The following is a 17,338-nucleotide window of genomic DNA, read 5'->3' as shown; positions in this document are numbered from 1 at the left end:
TCAGCGACGAGGCAATAAATGATATAATAATGGAAGACTGGGAAAAGGCATGCTCCGACCTTCGCAAACTGGAGGAAAATTACATTTCATTGAATAGAGTGATGCTCGGAATCTTTCCGTGGTCGTTCCATTTCTCCTTTTCATCATCCTGGTCATCAGAATGTGATTGATGTATCCAGTATTTCTTGGTAGTTGTTGTTGTTGTGGTTGTTGTTGTTGTTGTTGTTGTTGTTATTGTTGAACACATGTACAGATTTGTGGAAACACTGTATCATAGATTGATGAATTTCTACTTTTGACCAGTCTACATTAAATTAACATCATCCTTTTTGGCAAAAACACAAGCTATTTCTCAAAATTTTGCAATCAAAATAATGTTGGAAGCGCTTAATGTTTACTTTCGTTAATATTCATCAGTAATATGTATTGATAGTTATAAAATGTAGATGCCTGATATTTTAAATAGTGCCATCCGTTGCTTCATATTCAAATACTATCGTTTAAGTTTCAATTAACCGAACATTCCATGTTAACGAATTCCTTCAAAATGGATAAGTGAAAAATTCATCATTTTGATAATGTTATCGATTTTTATATAGCTGTAATAAACGAAATCCTTTACTATTCTTCTTAATTAAGCCAAATTGATTCAGAGGGTCATACACACTTTTGCAGATGTTCATTGAAGCACAGTTGAGAAAAGAAGAAAAACACGCGCTACTTATTAAACATCTGACTATAATCGGCCCAGTACACGAATAACACACACACACAAAATCTGATAAAGATCTTTAAAAGTTTGTATAAAACAGTGCCAGACACAGCAAGAAAGAAAAATACAAGATAAACAATCCCAAAATATCAGTCTGTCAGTGCTAGACACAACAAGATATAAAAATGCAATAGAAGAAACTCTTCAGGACATATTAGGCTACCTGTCTAATAAATATGAAAAATAAGGAGAAGTTTAATATTGTAGATAAAATAAAATTGCTATATTATACTTATATCATCTTTATTTCGATAGGAAATCAAATGTAAACTTAAATACATTGGAGTACGATGATACATAATACGATTACTTTTTCTTTCAGGCAATTCTGGTTCTGAAGGTGCTGCATTTATCAAACATACAGGGGTTTTAATTATTTTTTAAAAGAGAGAATTACAGTAATTTAATCTTGCAAAAACAGAAGATGATATGAGCGATCTAATGGAATCTCTGTTGAGGTACTTGACTCATTTATTGAATTTTATAAGTTCTTAAAAGTAAACTCGTAAGCTTGTTTGGTTGTTCGTCTCTGTACATATTCCATTGCAATATACTTTTAAAAATATATATTCCACACAGGTATTATTAAGAAATCGGTAAAACACTCTACTTGGATTGGCCTCAGACGAACGAAGAAGTACGCCCAAAGTTTTCACTGGCTGGATGACAAAGCACCGATAGAAACACATGTAAAATATACTTATATGAACATAAGTAGTCCATCGGCTCAATTTGGTATTAAATCGGGGTGAACTGTGTTCGAAAATATGATTTCAAAGTAAATTCATATGTTTGAGAAACTTCATTTTTGAATGGAGCACATTAATTTTTAAATATTGTAATTAAGACTTTTAAGTCAGTTTCAACATCCAGTCATAGACGTCATTCACTTATACCTTTCATAATTTAAAAAAATACACTCATACCACAAGGCGACGATCATGCAAAAGAAAGTTAAAAGTTAAAAGTAAGTTTTTGATAGCAGTGGTCTGGGTAACAATTGATCCCCTTGGTTGTACGAGATTGAATGCAACTCACTTCTCACTTTCGTAAGGGAGATGTCGCCTTCTGTTGTGACGTCACGTTTGGGTTTGACACAAGAACCGCAGCCATCGTTAACATAGTATTGCCTGACACTGGAACCCTCTAGGACTTATAGTTTGACCTCATTTTTAGTTTTGTGCGTCTAGTGAGTTGTCGTTAGTAGAGCTCAAGGAAACAAGTGATTCCATTGGTTGAACTAGTGAATACAACTCACGAGTTGACGTCTTTTCACGTCATTTGTTGGTCAGTGTCAGGCAAAAAGTAAACGATGGCTACTCTAGAACTGTTGCCATCGTTATGTTATAGATAGTTCGAAGATGACGTCACTCAGGCCTTTGTTATTGTTTTTGCCATCCGCGTTTGTGAGTTGTTCTCACTAAACTGTATTAACCAGACTATAAAAGTTCATGGCTACACAGAGTTTGTATGTTGGTCCGTTTTATAGATAGAATGCGCTTGGCCAAGGAGTTCACAACATTGCCATCCGGAAGTATAACGGACCAACACACAAATTCTGTGTAACCATGAACTTTTATAGTCTGGTTAATACAGTTTAGTGAGAACAACTCACAAACGCGGATGGCAAAAACAATAACAAAGGCCTGAGTGACGTCATCTGCATACTATCTATAGCCTGACACTGAAACCCAAAAGGGCTCGTCTTTTGACGTCATTATTTGGTTTTTGCACCGCCTAGTGAGTTGTCGTTAGTAGTGCTTATGGAAACAAGTGGGCCCATTGGTTGAATTATTGAATACAACTCACAATTTTTCTTTTATGGCCAAAGACTTCGTCTTTTGACGTCATTTGTTGGTCAGTATCAGGCTATCGGCGATGGCTACTCTGGAACCGTCGCCATCGTTAACATATAGCCTGACACTAGAACCTCTAGGACTGGGAGTTTGACGTCATTTTTAGGTTTGTGTAGCATTTAGTGAGTTGTTAGTAGAGCTCAAGGAAACAAGTGGCCCCATTGTTTGAACTATTGAATACAACTCACGATTTGTTTTTTTTTTTTTTTTTGTTCTTTTTTGTTGCCAAAGGCTTGTCTTTTCATGTAATTTTTTTTATCAGTGTCAGGCTATAGATAGTATGCAGATGACGTCACTGAGGCCTTTGTTATTGTTTTTGCCATCCGCGTTTGTGAGTTGTTCTCACTAAACTGTATTAACCAGACTATAAAAGTTCATGTTTACACAGAGTTTGTGTGTTGGTCCGTTAGAATGCGCTTGGCCAAGGAGTTCACAACATTGCCATCCGGAAGTATAACGGACCAACACACAAACTCTGTGTAACCATGAACTTTTATAGTCTGGTTAATACAGTTTAGTGAGAACAACTCACAAACGCGGATGGCAAAAACAATAACAAAGGCCTGAGTGACGTCATCTGCATACTATCTATAACTTTACGATGGCTACGCTAGAACCGTGACCTTCGTAAAGTTATGGCCTGATACCGTAGCCATCGTTATATTATAGCCCGATACTGAAATCCAAAGGGACTGGCAGTTTGACGTCATTATTTGGTTTTTGCACCGCAAAGTAAGTTGTCATTAGTAGAGCTCATGGAAACAAGTTATTTCATTGGTTGAACTATTGAATACAACTCACGATTTGTTCTCTTTTGTGGCAAAAGACTGGCATTTTGACGTCATTTTTTGGTCAGTATCAGGCCACAGCTTTACGAAGGCCACGCTGATACTGACCAAAAAATGACGTCAAAATGCCAGTCTTTTGCCACAAAAGAGAACAAATCGTGAGTTGTATTCATTAGTTCAACCAATGAAATAACTTGATTCCATGAGCTCTACTAACGACAACTCACTTGGCGGTACAAAACCCAAATAATGACGTCAAACTGCCAGTCCTTTTGGATTTCAGTATCAGGCTATAGATAGTATGCAGATGACGTCACTCAGGCCTTTGTTATTGTTTTTGCCATCCGCGTTTGTGAGTTGTTCTCACTAAACCGTATTAACCAGACTATAAAAGTTCATGGTTACACAGAGTTTGTGTGTTGGTCCGTTATACTTCCGGATGGCAATGTTGTGAACTCCTTGGCCAAGCGCATTCTATCTATAACATCACGATGGCTACACAAGAACCCACTAAGACATATTATATAAGTTGACGTCATTTGTTAAAGGTTTGTTCAGTGTGTAGTAAGTTGTCGTTAGCGATGCTCAAGAAAATACGTGATTCCATTGGTAGAATTATTGAATACAACACACGATTTGTTTTGGATTTTTACATGTCTTTACATGTATTTTTTTGGTCAGTGTAAGGCAATAGATAGAATGCGCTTGGCCAAGGAGTTCACAACATTGCCATCCGGAAGTATAACGGACCAACACACAAACTCTGTGTAACCATGAACATTTATAGTCTGGTTATTACAGTTTAGTGAAAACAACTCACAAACGCGGATGGCAAAAACAATAACAAAGGCCTGAGTGACGTCATCTGCATACTATCTATAAGTTAACGAAGGTCAGACTATGACTTTACTAAGGCAACGATCTCAGGTCAAGCAAACATGATACCAGATTGAGGCGGTGAATCACGTGATATTAGAATAGAGTATCCTCAGGAGTTCACAACATTGCCATCCGGAAGTATAACGGACCAACTCACAAACTCTGTGTAACCATGAACTTTTATAGTCTGGTTAATACAGTTTAGTGAGAACAACTCACAAACGCGGATGGCAAAAACAATAACAAAGACCTGTCTCCGCCCACTACTCTACAGTCATGCGCAAGGCGCTAAATAAGGGAGGTAACAATTAGATTGGTTTGAGTATTTTCAACAACGTCATCTTCGTAATATCTATATCAGGTCGTGTCAGGTCGGTAAACATCATCTGGCCCATAATATTCATATTGTGTAATACAATTAAAATTTGGCAAGGTTTTTCGCATCTTTCTATAGATAGAATGAAGTTGACGTCACTCGGGTCTTTGTTGTTTGTTTGTTGTTTGTTTGTTTTTTGCCATCCGCGTTTATGAGTAATTATCACTATAAACTATAAACGTTTAAGGTTACACATAGTTTTGTGTGTTGGTCCGTTATACTTTCGGATGGTTATATTGTGAGCTTCTTAGCCAAGCGCACACTATCTATATTCAGTTGGGTGTATCTATAAATAAAATACACATCTCTTTCAGCTTTATCAATCATACAAATACACAAAAGTTTCTAGTCTGAGAGAATGTAGTGAGATGAAATCAAATATGAATACACGGAAAGCTGCAGAAATCTGTGCCAAATTTCAATTGTATTACACTTTATAGATAGAATGCGCTTGGCCAAGGAGTTCACAACATTGCCATCCGGAAGTATAACGGACCAACACACAAACTGTGTGTAACCATGATTGTTTATAGTCAGGTTAATACAGTTTAGTGAGAATTACTCATAAACGCGGATGACAAAAAAAAAAAAAACAATAACAAAGACCCATGTGACGTCATCTTCGAACTATCTATAAACAATAGATAGTTCGAAATTGACGTCACTCAGGTCTTTGTTATTGTTTTTTTTTGTCATCCGCGTTTATGAGTAATGCTCACTGAACTGTATTAACCTGACTATAAACGTTCATGGATACACACAGTTTTGTGTGTTGGTCCGTTATACTTCCGGATGGCAATGTTATGAACTTCTTAGCCAAGCGCATACTATCTATATGAGAGAGAGGATGTTTACCGACTTGACTAGACCTGACGCATTGCTGCTATTAAAACCCTATTGCCACTTCAGAAGTTTCGCGTCTCTTTATATCATTATTGTCTCCGGTTACAGATTACATAGGCCTATTGGTTGGTCACCTTTTTTTACTAGTATTTTAAAATATCCATCAAATACTCTCTTGTCAGAAGCTCGGTTCAGGTAATCTTTGTAAAGTTTCTTTGTTTTCTTTTTGTCATTGGTTGTTTTTCTTTCTTGTTTTTTTTTTTTTTCTTTCTTTGTTGTTTTTTCCAAGGGTCTGGGTAATACAAAGCTCAGTCAACCATTTTGACACTTATACGCTCAGCATAAACTTGATTTTGCTACAGGACAAAACACTGTATATTACAGTCACTGGCAGTGAGCGATAATACATTTCAATGTTGCTATCACATTTATGATTATTTGTTACCCACTGGTCCTTTAGCTTGTGAAACAAGTGCTCTTCCAAATGAGCTAATGAATGAATGAAATTGACGACACTCTGGTCTCTGTTATTGTTGTTGGATCGCCAATAGGGAACAATACCGCCAATGGGCATAATCTACAGGGTGTCCATAAAGTCTGGTTTCATAGTAAGAGTACAAATTCCTCTTTTAAAAAACGAATCTTATTCAATTGGGATGTAAATGAATCATACTTTAAAAACGCGTAACCTCTGAAAGTATTTTCAGCCAAATCTCCACAATCTATAGCATAAATTATGAAAAATTAAAAATATATAGTGAAATACTACGTGTACCCAGACTTTATGGACACCTGTATATAACATTTCCATGTGCTCAAGATCATTGGTCAAATTGGAATGTGCTCAAAGTGACCGACATAGTGAAAAGTGTTCACAGTTTTTGAAATATCTATCATCACGATTGGTCATTTTGTTGAGCTTGACACATGCGTATGTTTACAACTTTCATAAACAAAGCAGAGTGTTTACATTTCTGAAGAAAGTTCCCATCGTTGGACAGCAACAAATCATGTGATTGATGACTTGGTAGGACGAAAATATGAATATAGATCGCTCCCATTGGGGTAACTTCGCATCAAGGGGAAACTTTGCCTCTGTGCATTTGGAGAATTTTGAATAATCTCAGCATTGTTGCATTTTTTGACCCGTTAAAAAATTGAATAATGGGAGCGATCTATATTTATGTTTTCGTCCAACCAAGTCATCATTCACATGAATTGTTGATGTCCAACGATTGGATATTTCTTAACAAATGTAAACACGCGGCTTTGTTTACAAAAGTTATAAACATACACATGTGTCAAAATGAACAAAACGACCAATAGTGATGTTAGATATTTCAAAATCTGTGAACTTTTCACTATGTGGGTCACGTTGAGCACATATTCCAATATGACCAATGACGTCGAGTACATGGAAATGTAATATAGATAGAATGCGCTTGGCCAAGGAGTTCACAACATTGCCATCCGGAAGTATAACGGACCAACACACAAACTCTGTGTAAGCATGAACTTTTATAGTCTGGTTAATACAGTTAAGTGAGAACAACTCACAAACGCGGATGGCAAAAACAATAACAAAGGCCTGAGTGACGTCATCTGCATACTATCTATAGATCATGCCCATTCTCAAAGGAAATAATTGTCACAAAACTAAACCCTCTCTAATGGACCCAAAAGTCAAGAGGCAGAGGCAAAGTTTCCCCTTGAGGCAAGGTTACCCCAGTTGACGGTAGTGTGATGTCAAAATATAGTGGTTCCAATCTCCTTGGAAGTGTGAACCAGTCCACCGGAGGACTGAACATATATTGTGCAATTGATCTATTGGTTTCAGAGTAATGGAATCTTATTTTAAAGCCGACGACATAAAATGCTAGTCGTCAATAAATTAATATCAATCATCCTCGCTCTTTTACGCCCCGTAATCAAAAGAATCTTCTATACACCGAAACTCCTTCCACTAACATAGTTAAGCCGCCTTATGATTAAATATGTAGCCTATTCATTGTTAGTCCTCCCGAGGACTGGCTATTCACTTCCAAGTATTTTTGGACCGGAAGAGAGGAATGTGTGATGCCAAGACTGTTATTTCCCATTGAATGATAAGATCTCAATAAAGGCATTATAACAGACTAAACATATTAAAATTAAAGGCTACAAATAGTTTTGTGCGTTGGTACGATTAATCTAGTGGATAGAGCAGTGAGTATTTTACCAAAACGCATAACATTAATAAGAATCCCACAACAATCCTTTATGGCCCCCTTTTACCTCGTCTCAGGGGGATAACACCAACTGGGGTTATAATCAACCTGACAACTACGGCAACAGGGAGAATTGTGTCTCTACACAGTCTAGCAGTAATACATGGAATGATGCCAATTGTAACCGCTATTTTGGTTACATTTGTGAAAAACCTGCCAAACACACTGGTATGTAAGATTATGAGAGCATATTGAATAAAAGTAATGTCTCTAAGGCCATAACACAGTCAATGCACGAAACATGCAAACTTCCTCTTTTTCGAAGACGATGGTGGGACGTACTTAATTTTCAATCATAATCGCCATTCCATTAGGTGTAGAGAACCGACCAATGGAAACGTCGTTGATTACTGATAAAGTTTACGTCAATCGGTTTAACCTGACAATTTGGTGAAAAGCTGTCACTCCGTCTAACCGTAGTCATCGTTAAAGTTATAGCCTGACACTGAGACCCAAAAGGACTGGTCTTTTGACGTCATTATTTTGTTTTTGCACCGCCTAGTGAGTTGTCGTTAGTAGTGCTCATGGAAACAAGTTGTCCCATTGGTTAAACTATTGAATACAACTCACGATTTGTTTTCTTTTGTGGATTTGTGGACAAAGACTGGTCTTTTGACGTCATTTTTCTTTTGGTCAGTGTCGGGCGATAAGTTAACGATGGCTACTGTCTAACATCAGGCAAGCAGAACTGATGTCTATCTAAACCAGCGACATTTATATATAGGTCTAAACGTAAAGCATAAATTATAAGAATCTCCCAAAGCCTCTGTGATGACTTTTTTTCTTTGCTTCAAATTCATCGCGCTCCAGGCTGCTTACATCCCCTGGATGGTGGGAGAACCCTACAATTTAGAAGGTGACGAGGATTGTATTTCTACGTGGATCGATAGTCAGTGGATGGCTATAGCGTGTTCTGAGAAAATAGGTTACTTTTGTGAAAAACCCGCCGCACATACAGGTATATATTATGTGACCCCTCGTCTCAAAACGGTCTTAAGTCGGGATGATTAAGATGCTGAAAATGGATTTTTTAGCCAGAAATATCATGCTGAAGTTGAGTTTATATGCTTTATAGAGGGTGAACGAATATCATATTTTACTGTGCTAAATACCAACGGTTCATATTTTTGACCAGTTTACTAGAATTTTTCTTTTTAGCATCTGGTCCATCCCGACATAATACCGTTTTGAGACGAGAGGTCACATATAAGAATTTGAAGGAATATTGAAAAGTAATGCTTCCAAGGCATAAAACATTGTTGATGCATAAGACATGCGCCAAGTAGGCCTACTCTATTTTTAAGACCTTCTACGGTCATTCATTAGGTCCCCTGGAGCCTGAATTTATACCACTTTCTATGGTATGAAATGACCAATAGCAATTGCTTGACATAATAATAATAATAATAATAATAATAATAATAATAATAATAATAATAATAATAATAATAATAATAATAATAATAATAATAATAATAATAATAATAATTTCTATAGCGCCCCTTTTCACCAAAGTGCTAGGACGCTCTTATACATAATATATGCCCATGCGATCACATATTATCATTCAGTCAATTCAATAAAAGTACTCTCAGAAAACTGAAAGGAAGTACTCTGTCTGCAAAGAGGCTTTAAAGGAGGACAGGAAATTACATGTCTACTAGAAATTACTTTTCGCAGGATCTAACAGACCCAGTTACTATGCTGGGTGGACAGGGGATTGGGGAAGCAGAAAATGATTGACTTAGTCCTGAATGAATCTCGATCCCTTTGCATGTGAAGCAAGTGCTCTACTACACAAAATTTATGCCTATGTTCCATTGACTGATGTTCCGATTCAACGATATAGATAGAATGCGCTTGGCCAAGGAGTTCACAACATTGCCATCCAGAAGAATAACGGACCAACACACAAACTCTGTGTAACCATGATCTTTTATAGTCTGGTTAATACAGTTTAGTGAGAACAACTCACAAACGCGGATGACAACAACAACAAAAACAATAACAAAAGGCTGAGTGAGGTCATCTTCGAACTATCTATAGATAGATCGAAGTTGACGTCACTCGGACCATTGTTATTGTTTTTTGCCATCCGCGTTTATGAGTAATACTCACTAAACTGTATTAACCAGACTAATACATTTAAGGTTACACATTGTTTTGTGTGTTGGTCGGTTATACTTCCGGATGGAAATGTTTTGAGCTTCTCAGCCAAGCGCATACTATCTATAAAGATGAACTCAAGATTCGTCTCCACTGACGATGTGGCGGCTACGGAGGAACACTTCGCCATCTTGTTCATGTTATGCCAACATCTGTTTACACATCTTTTTCAAAAAATAATTCTCGCCCTCACCCTAAAATAGTAAAGCGTAAAGAGTTTAATTAAAGTATTTTAGTAAACTTCTTTTATTCAGAGATAACGAAATCATAATCGATTGACGGGTAGAATAAAATATTTCTTACACTCTCATGTTTTGGAATTCGAGCTTTGTTCCCAACGCGCACCACTCGAAAGCTCATGCAACGCTTGGGAACACGTCCAAAAATTTTTTTAAAAAAAGAAAAGAAAAATAAGAAAAGAAAAGCAGGAGTGTAAGAATCGTCTATTCTTAAGCGCTTCAGTCCATCTTGTGTCAGCTTTCTCGACACCCACCGTCTTTAATTTTTTCTAAACTCAAGACTATTGGTGATTATAAAGTATACACGTTTTCGGCTATCCCTATCTTATCACTAAGTCACCTTCTTAACCCTTTCCTTACCAGCCATTTTCGGAATTGTTCCCCAAAATTTCACTACCCACCCAACACAAAGATATTTTTTTTCTAACTCAAACAAAAAAGCAACAAATACATTCTATGCATAATATTGATCAGCAAAATGAACTCTACAACATTGTGTCACTTGTTCTAGCTATTATAAAACCATTTTCTTTAAATTGTGTGAATAATAAAAAGAAATCTGAATGATAAAAGTGCTGGTTGGATCGTAACAAACGTGACGATTTTCCTGTGGTTGGTAGGGAGAGGGTTAACCCACCGATTAGCACGGATCATGTGACCGATGCGAGATTGATTTCGATGGAGACAATAGTGTCCTGTCCCTGAACGGAGTTGATAATACACAGTTGACTGAGATGGGTCACTTTCTTTCAAAAACCTGGCTACGTGTCTCACTGTGCTAATAATAATAATATAACGTCTACAAAAGGCTCACCATACAACATACACTGCTTTCGGTCATGTGTGAATTTTTATCGAGCAACATTTATTAAATGGCTGTCGAAAATTCGACCACAGCTGTCTGTGTCAAATGCAATTCTATTACACATTACAAACGATATGTTTGTAGTTTGACTCGATGCACTACGGGAACATAATGCAAAATGATATACACTTGAGAATATACCTGCATATGTTATGGCCGGAGAGGTATTATTTTTCCATTATGCCTTCTTATCATCTTCATTATAATAATCATCATCATCATCATCATCATCATCATCATCATCATCATCATCATCATCATCATCATCATCAATAAAACTAGCAGGTCTATTTTTGTTTGTTTAACTGGCCAATGCATGTAACGCTATCGTTCACATTCACATTGCCTTTATTATTACTTTATTATCAAGTCATTAAGTATGTCATGACTGACATGCACATAACACCAGTTCTTTCAACCAAACAAAATTGATTATGAGCTTGATGTAACATTGTTGTTGAGGACAATATTTTGCGTTCGTACTTTACTCAGGTCAATGAATATAGTATCTTAAAGGACCATAAACTAAAATATCATTTACTGATGGTTTTAACTTTAAATTAATTTTTCAGTATCTAGTTTAGTCTAACATAACACCGGTTTTAGGCGATGGGCCAATATTGTGTTTGGTTCTCAGACCTGCAAATATGTGCATGTAGATCCTTACCTTTCTCTTTTTCAGCCTCTAAGGAATGTCCAGAGGGGTGGACAATGTTTGCTGGCAGCTGTTACAGGGTATACCAAGAGAAGAAAGCGTGGCATGATGCAAGAACGATGTGCTTTTCCGTGTTTAGTGATCTAGTGACTATTCTAGCTTCCGACACAACGAATTTCATTAACAATAGTAAGTACTATACGTATTAAAAATAAACAAACAAAGAAATAATGAAAAATAATGATATATTTATACAGCCCATTTTCACTGTGTTATCAATCAAAGCGCTTTACAATAATAATTTTCTGATTTATTATAAGGGTTCAACAGTCGTGACGTCACTTCCCTTGTAATGACGCATATTAACTTAGTAACTGGCTCTAAACTATCGAAAGCATGGCGGACGCCCTTATGAATACTTCTCCGACGATCATAAAAGCGTATCCAGAGGAGAAAAACATTTTAAATCTGATCATGTTTTAACTTGTATACATTCGGATCACATGACATGTGAAAAAGTTCTAGTCAGCATGAAGAATAAAAAGTACCGATTTTCATTGTTTAGAACCAAGCTGCTCGTTGCTGGGAGGACGTGACATCAGACTATTGAATCCTATTGTTTCATAATTACTTGGACCACAGATACACACATGACGGTTGCGGCCAATGTTTGGTCAGCCCACGCAACATGTCAATCAATTAACGTGACAAATGTCGTAAAAATGGGTGATTCTTTATTTTTTTAAACAATGTTAATATGCCAGGTTTTTTAATAGGCGCCTATGTATTCTTGCCATTTAAGTCACGAAACATTTATATTTATGGTCAACATGTTGGTCTTAAAATCAGTAAATGTGATGGGCCTCATATTTTGTCAGCCGGAACCAAATCACTAAATGAGAAGAATCAAAATGTTATCTTAATCCTTTCCATACCAACCATCATAGAAAAATCGTCACATTCTTACGATACAGCCAACAATTTTCTCATGTTGATTTTTTTATGTTCATCACAAAATTTGAAGAAAAAAAAGTGTTTGTTATAGTTATAAAATATTAACACTGTGGTGTTATTACATTTTTATGTTTAAAAAAAGAAAATAATATGTAAGTATAGCGAGAGCTAAAAGATTTTGTGTTGGAATGGAATAACCTTATTGTTCTGTAGATTGGGTGATGCAAATGTTGCTGCTCGAAGCTCGAAGAAATGAATAACATTGTGAAATTGAATGTAAGCTTCAATTTGATTACGAAAACAGATGAAATGGACGTTTTGAGTTTCCCCTTTATCAACAAACAGGATGATGAATCCTGTTTGTTGATAAAGATGAATCCTGTTTGTTGATAAAGGGAAAACTCGAAACGTCCATTTCATCTGTTTTAGTAATTCAATTGAAGCTTACATTCAATTTAACATTGTTATTTATTTATAGGTTGGGTGTGAAGTATTGGGGAAAATCCCCCAAAAATGGCCGGTAAGCAAAGAGTTAATGTGCCAAATGTTTTAGATATTCAGACTTGCAGTTAAAGCCATCACACATAATCTGTAAAACTTAAACAAAACGTGTTGCTTTTGACTGTATATAACCATGATATCATGATAAATCATCGAGATGATAATATCACACTGCCAATCATTTTTCCATTCCATCATATACATGACCAATTCAACGAGGTATGATTCTTGTAAACAAAATAATATACTTTTATTATGTTACTTTTTATATTTCACTCCTTCTGTTAAATGCTTGTAATTGACGTGTGCGTATATGCAGGTCTGGCATACGAACCCGATTATGGGCCTAGTTTAACATTGTTCTAATGGACAATATTTTGCGTCATATTTTTTTTGTTTTTGAGATTTCCTTTGCAACAATGATCCCAGAATAAATTGGGTTATCAGACCTGCAAATAAGTACACGTCGCTGTTAATGAAGCTCGTTAGAAATTGCATCAATACAAGTTTTCAATATAATTCGAATAGGAAACACTCACTAATTAGATATCTGTTTTTTATTTAACCTTAAGTGATTTGTTTTCTTTCACCTCGAGAAAAGACGGAGATATCCCCGACATAGGCAGGAGTGCTGGGCAGCAAAATGAACAATAAATTAGTACATACTTGAGTCTATTTTGTTTTGTTCTGTATGTCTTATTTTGTTTTGTTTTTTTTTTGTTTTGGGGGGGGGGGTTGTTTTGTATTTTGTTGTTTTTTTAATGTTTTTTTTATTATTATATTAATTTTTTGTTGTTATTTGTTTCTTTTTTTCTTCTTATCTTGAGATTACGGAAAGAAAGACTATTGGATCGGCCTGAATAACAGGGTGAATGCCAACAAACTTGTGTGGGCTAAAGGTAGAAAAAAGGTAGGTTAATAATAATAATAACAATAACAATAATAATAATAATAATAATAATAATAATAATAATAATAATAATAATAATAATAATAATAATAATAATAATAATAATAACAATAACAATAACAATAACAATAACAATAATAATAATAATAATAATAATAATAATAATAATAATAATAATAATAATAATAATAATAATAATAATAATAAGGGGATATAATTCATAACAAACTAACTCAATGAAAATATTATATGATTATCGTCCGTTGATCAATCCAACAATAATTCTATAAATTATTAATAAAAGTCGATCATTACATTCCTCCATCTTTTGGATTGGACAACGAACAACCAAACTAAATAAGGAAACATATTTTTCTTTTTTTTTTCCTTTTTAAATGGCTTAAAATAACTACAAATGTATAAGTTTAGTTTTTCGGGAGGCTTTATTTATCTTTTAGCTTTCCTCAAAGCTACCGGCAGCGGGCTTTTAGCCATAGCCTCCGCTAAAACATCAGCAACACTGGTTTCTGTGGTCAGCACTACTTATCCCTACATCTGACATGGCGCCATCTATTCTGCTTTCTGTTTCAGCGCTACTGTTAACTATTCTACCCCTTATTTCCTCCCCCTTATCATGATTTAGATTATCTTGTTCGCTTTCACCTCTGGGACACGTCCGTGTCTTCAGTTGGTCCTGGTGCCGTCTAATATATATATATCCAGCGAGTTCCTCACTACATATACCTTGGTGTAACGATTGATGACAGGCTCAAGTGGGATGAACACTTGAAAATAATTAGGCATAAGATGTGCAGACGTACATATTTTTTATCAAAACTCTCTCAGTTTAGAATAGATAAAACCCTCTGCACATTATTTTATAGAGCAGTAATCGAAAGTGTTTTGTCATTTTGTATAACAGCTTGGAGAGGCAATTGCTTAGCAGTGGAAAGGAACAAAATAAATTCAAATATTAAAAAATCCATTAAACGCTATAAAAATGATGTTGACGATGTAGATCTTTTATACGAGAAATTTTGTATAAATAAAATAACTAAAATATTAAATGACCAGTATCATCCACTAAGACCATCAATTGTTATGTCAGAAAGAAGTGGTCGCCCTTTCTCTATTTCAACGAAAACAGAGAGACACCGAAAATCTTTTCTGCCGTCCAGTATTAGGCTTTATAACAACAAGCAATAATCATTTTATATAATTATTTCTCATTTTCACTTTTTAAAAATATAAATATTAATTATTAATTTATTTTGTTTTGCAATCTTTTCAATTTTCAATTTATAGTGACAGTTTTAACTATTTTACAGTGTTGAAATTATTCATATTATAAAGCGCAGCTCTGGTTATAGAGCTGCTCCTTTTTTATATATATATATATATACATCCTATTTCCATTGTATTTTTTATCTTATGTGTAAATTATAACACGTCTGTACAAAAAATTTCCTTTTTGGGATGCAATAAAGTATTATTATTATTATTATTATTATTATTATTATATATATATATATATATATATATATATATATATATATATATATATATATATATATATATAATACCTTGAGTTGGTGTTTAAACACGGTATGATAAAGATCCAATTTTTTCAGTAACTATTCCTGACACCCATTTTTCTTTACTCTCATCGTATTAGGTTTCAATAGTCGTGATGTCACTTCCCTCGTAATGACGCATAGAAACTTAGTAACTGGTTCTAAACTATCGGAACAATGGCGGCTGCCTTATGAAATACTTCTCCAACGAGTATAAAAGTGTATCCAGAGGAGAAAAACATTATAAATCTGATCATGTTTTGACTTTTATACATTCTGATCACATGACAATTGAAAACGTTCTAACCAGCATGAAGAATAAAAAGTACCGATTTTCTTTGTTTAGAACCAAGCTGCTCGTTGCTGGGCGGACGTGACATCAGACTATTGAATCCAATTCCTGACGAAAACAGGATCGTTAACACCAACATCCCGATCATGGGCGTTTTAGTTGTGTCCACACTTTTGTACGCTTTGTTGTTTCTGGACGTGGCCTTGCAATGATGGATGCAGGAGATCAAAATGGGTTCGCGTTTTGCGTCCAAATATTAATTCAGAAGGACACCGGACTTCCGGTTGTTGAATGATCTACTTAGGAATCTGAGTAACTACTCTTCCAAGGTACCGTTCATCATTTTTATCGTGGCTTGCTTGGACATTTGTACCATTTTCTTTCTGCCATGCCGTTGGAGGACGGCTGATAGGGTGACACTGTGACGTGTTTTACACCATCGGCTGACATGAATTGCCGAAATTCTAGACTTGTCCAAGTCGGACTATTGTCAGTTACAATAGTTTTTGGAAGTCCCATGGAGGAAAACACATCACGGAATTCCAAGATAGTTTCTTTTCCAATGATTTAGCCATAATCTTTTCTTCTATCCACTTTGAGGAACATATTACCAAGGAATTCATTTGTATCCTTTCCCAAGGCTCAGTTGGTTGGCCATATCCAAGGATGCAATGGCCCTTTGTTGGATGCCTGCCGTGCAATTGGCATTGGTATCAGGATTTCACAATTTGCTCAAATGTCGGCGTCAATTTTACTCCGCCAAACCCACTCACGTGCGTGTCCCTTCATGCGTGCAATACCAACATGCATGTCATGAAGTAGTTTTAGCACATCAAGTTGTAAGCTGTTTGGTATGATTACTCTTGTCCCCCAAAGTAAGCAGTTGTTATCAACGCTCAGTTCTTGTTCACGAACTTTGAATGGTTTTAGGTTCTCAACCACTGTGTTATCACTCCACCCAAACATAACATGTTTGTACACTTCTTTTAGTACTGGGTCTTTCATAGTTTCAGCCAGCGCATATTTGTTCTGCAGTTTTGATTGGAGCGTTGGTGATAGTTGTTTCATTTAGTGGCAGTCCGCTTAATGCATCAGCATTATTGTCCTTTGCTGGAAAATATTTCAGCTGATAGCTATACCCCAGTAACAATATTGCCCAACGCTGCATGCCTGTGGATGTCTGCTCTGGGAGCGCCAAGTAACGGTTTATGGTCAGCGAATATAGTCACATTGTGACCATAAATATATTTGTGAAAGTGCTTAGCACCAAAAATAAGTGAGTATGCTTCATTGTCTAAGTGTGAATACCTTTTCTCAGCACTCGCAAAGTCAAAAGGACGCTCACGTCCATCATTATCATGACAAGACAATCCCAACCCCATATGGAGACGCATCACAGGC

General features: G+C 35.8%; 1 protein-coding gene across 2 annotated transcripts in view; it reads left to right on the top strand.

Annotated features, from left to right (window-relative positions):
- The window catches only part of LOC144958358 (macrophage mannose receptor 1-like), a 108,932-nt gene that overhangs the window by 7,312 nt on the left and 84,282 nt on the right, over positions 1–17,338 (top strand). Inside the window, exons 3-6 of one of the 2 annotated variants that reach the window (XM_078890311.1) lie at positions 1,352–1,461; positions 8,592–8,739; positions 11,734–11,895; positions 13,989–14,071. In XM_078890311.1, the coding sequence (XP_078746437.1) occupies positions 1,352–1,461; positions 8,592–8,739; positions 11,734–11,895; positions 13,989–14,071 (503 nt within the window). Of the gene's footprint in view, positions 1–1,351; positions 1,462–7,798; positions 7,950–8,591; positions 8,740–11,733; positions 11,896–13,988; positions 14,072–17,338 lie in introns of both variants that reach the window. The other variant, XM_078890310.1, reaches the window with a different exon arrangement.

Source organism: Berghia stephanieae, chromosome 12, assembly GCF_034508935.2.
Source record: "Berghia stephanieae isolate SIO BIC M18660-M18661 chromosome 12, UCSD_Bste_1.3, whole genome shotgun sequence".
NCBI classification, from domain to species: domain Eukaryota; kingdom Metazoa; phylum Mollusca; class Gastropoda; order Nudibranchia; family Aeolidiidae; genus Berghia; species Berghia stephanieae.
Note: the sequence above shows the minus strand (reverse complement) of the source record. Positions and strands in the feature narration are given on the sequence as shown.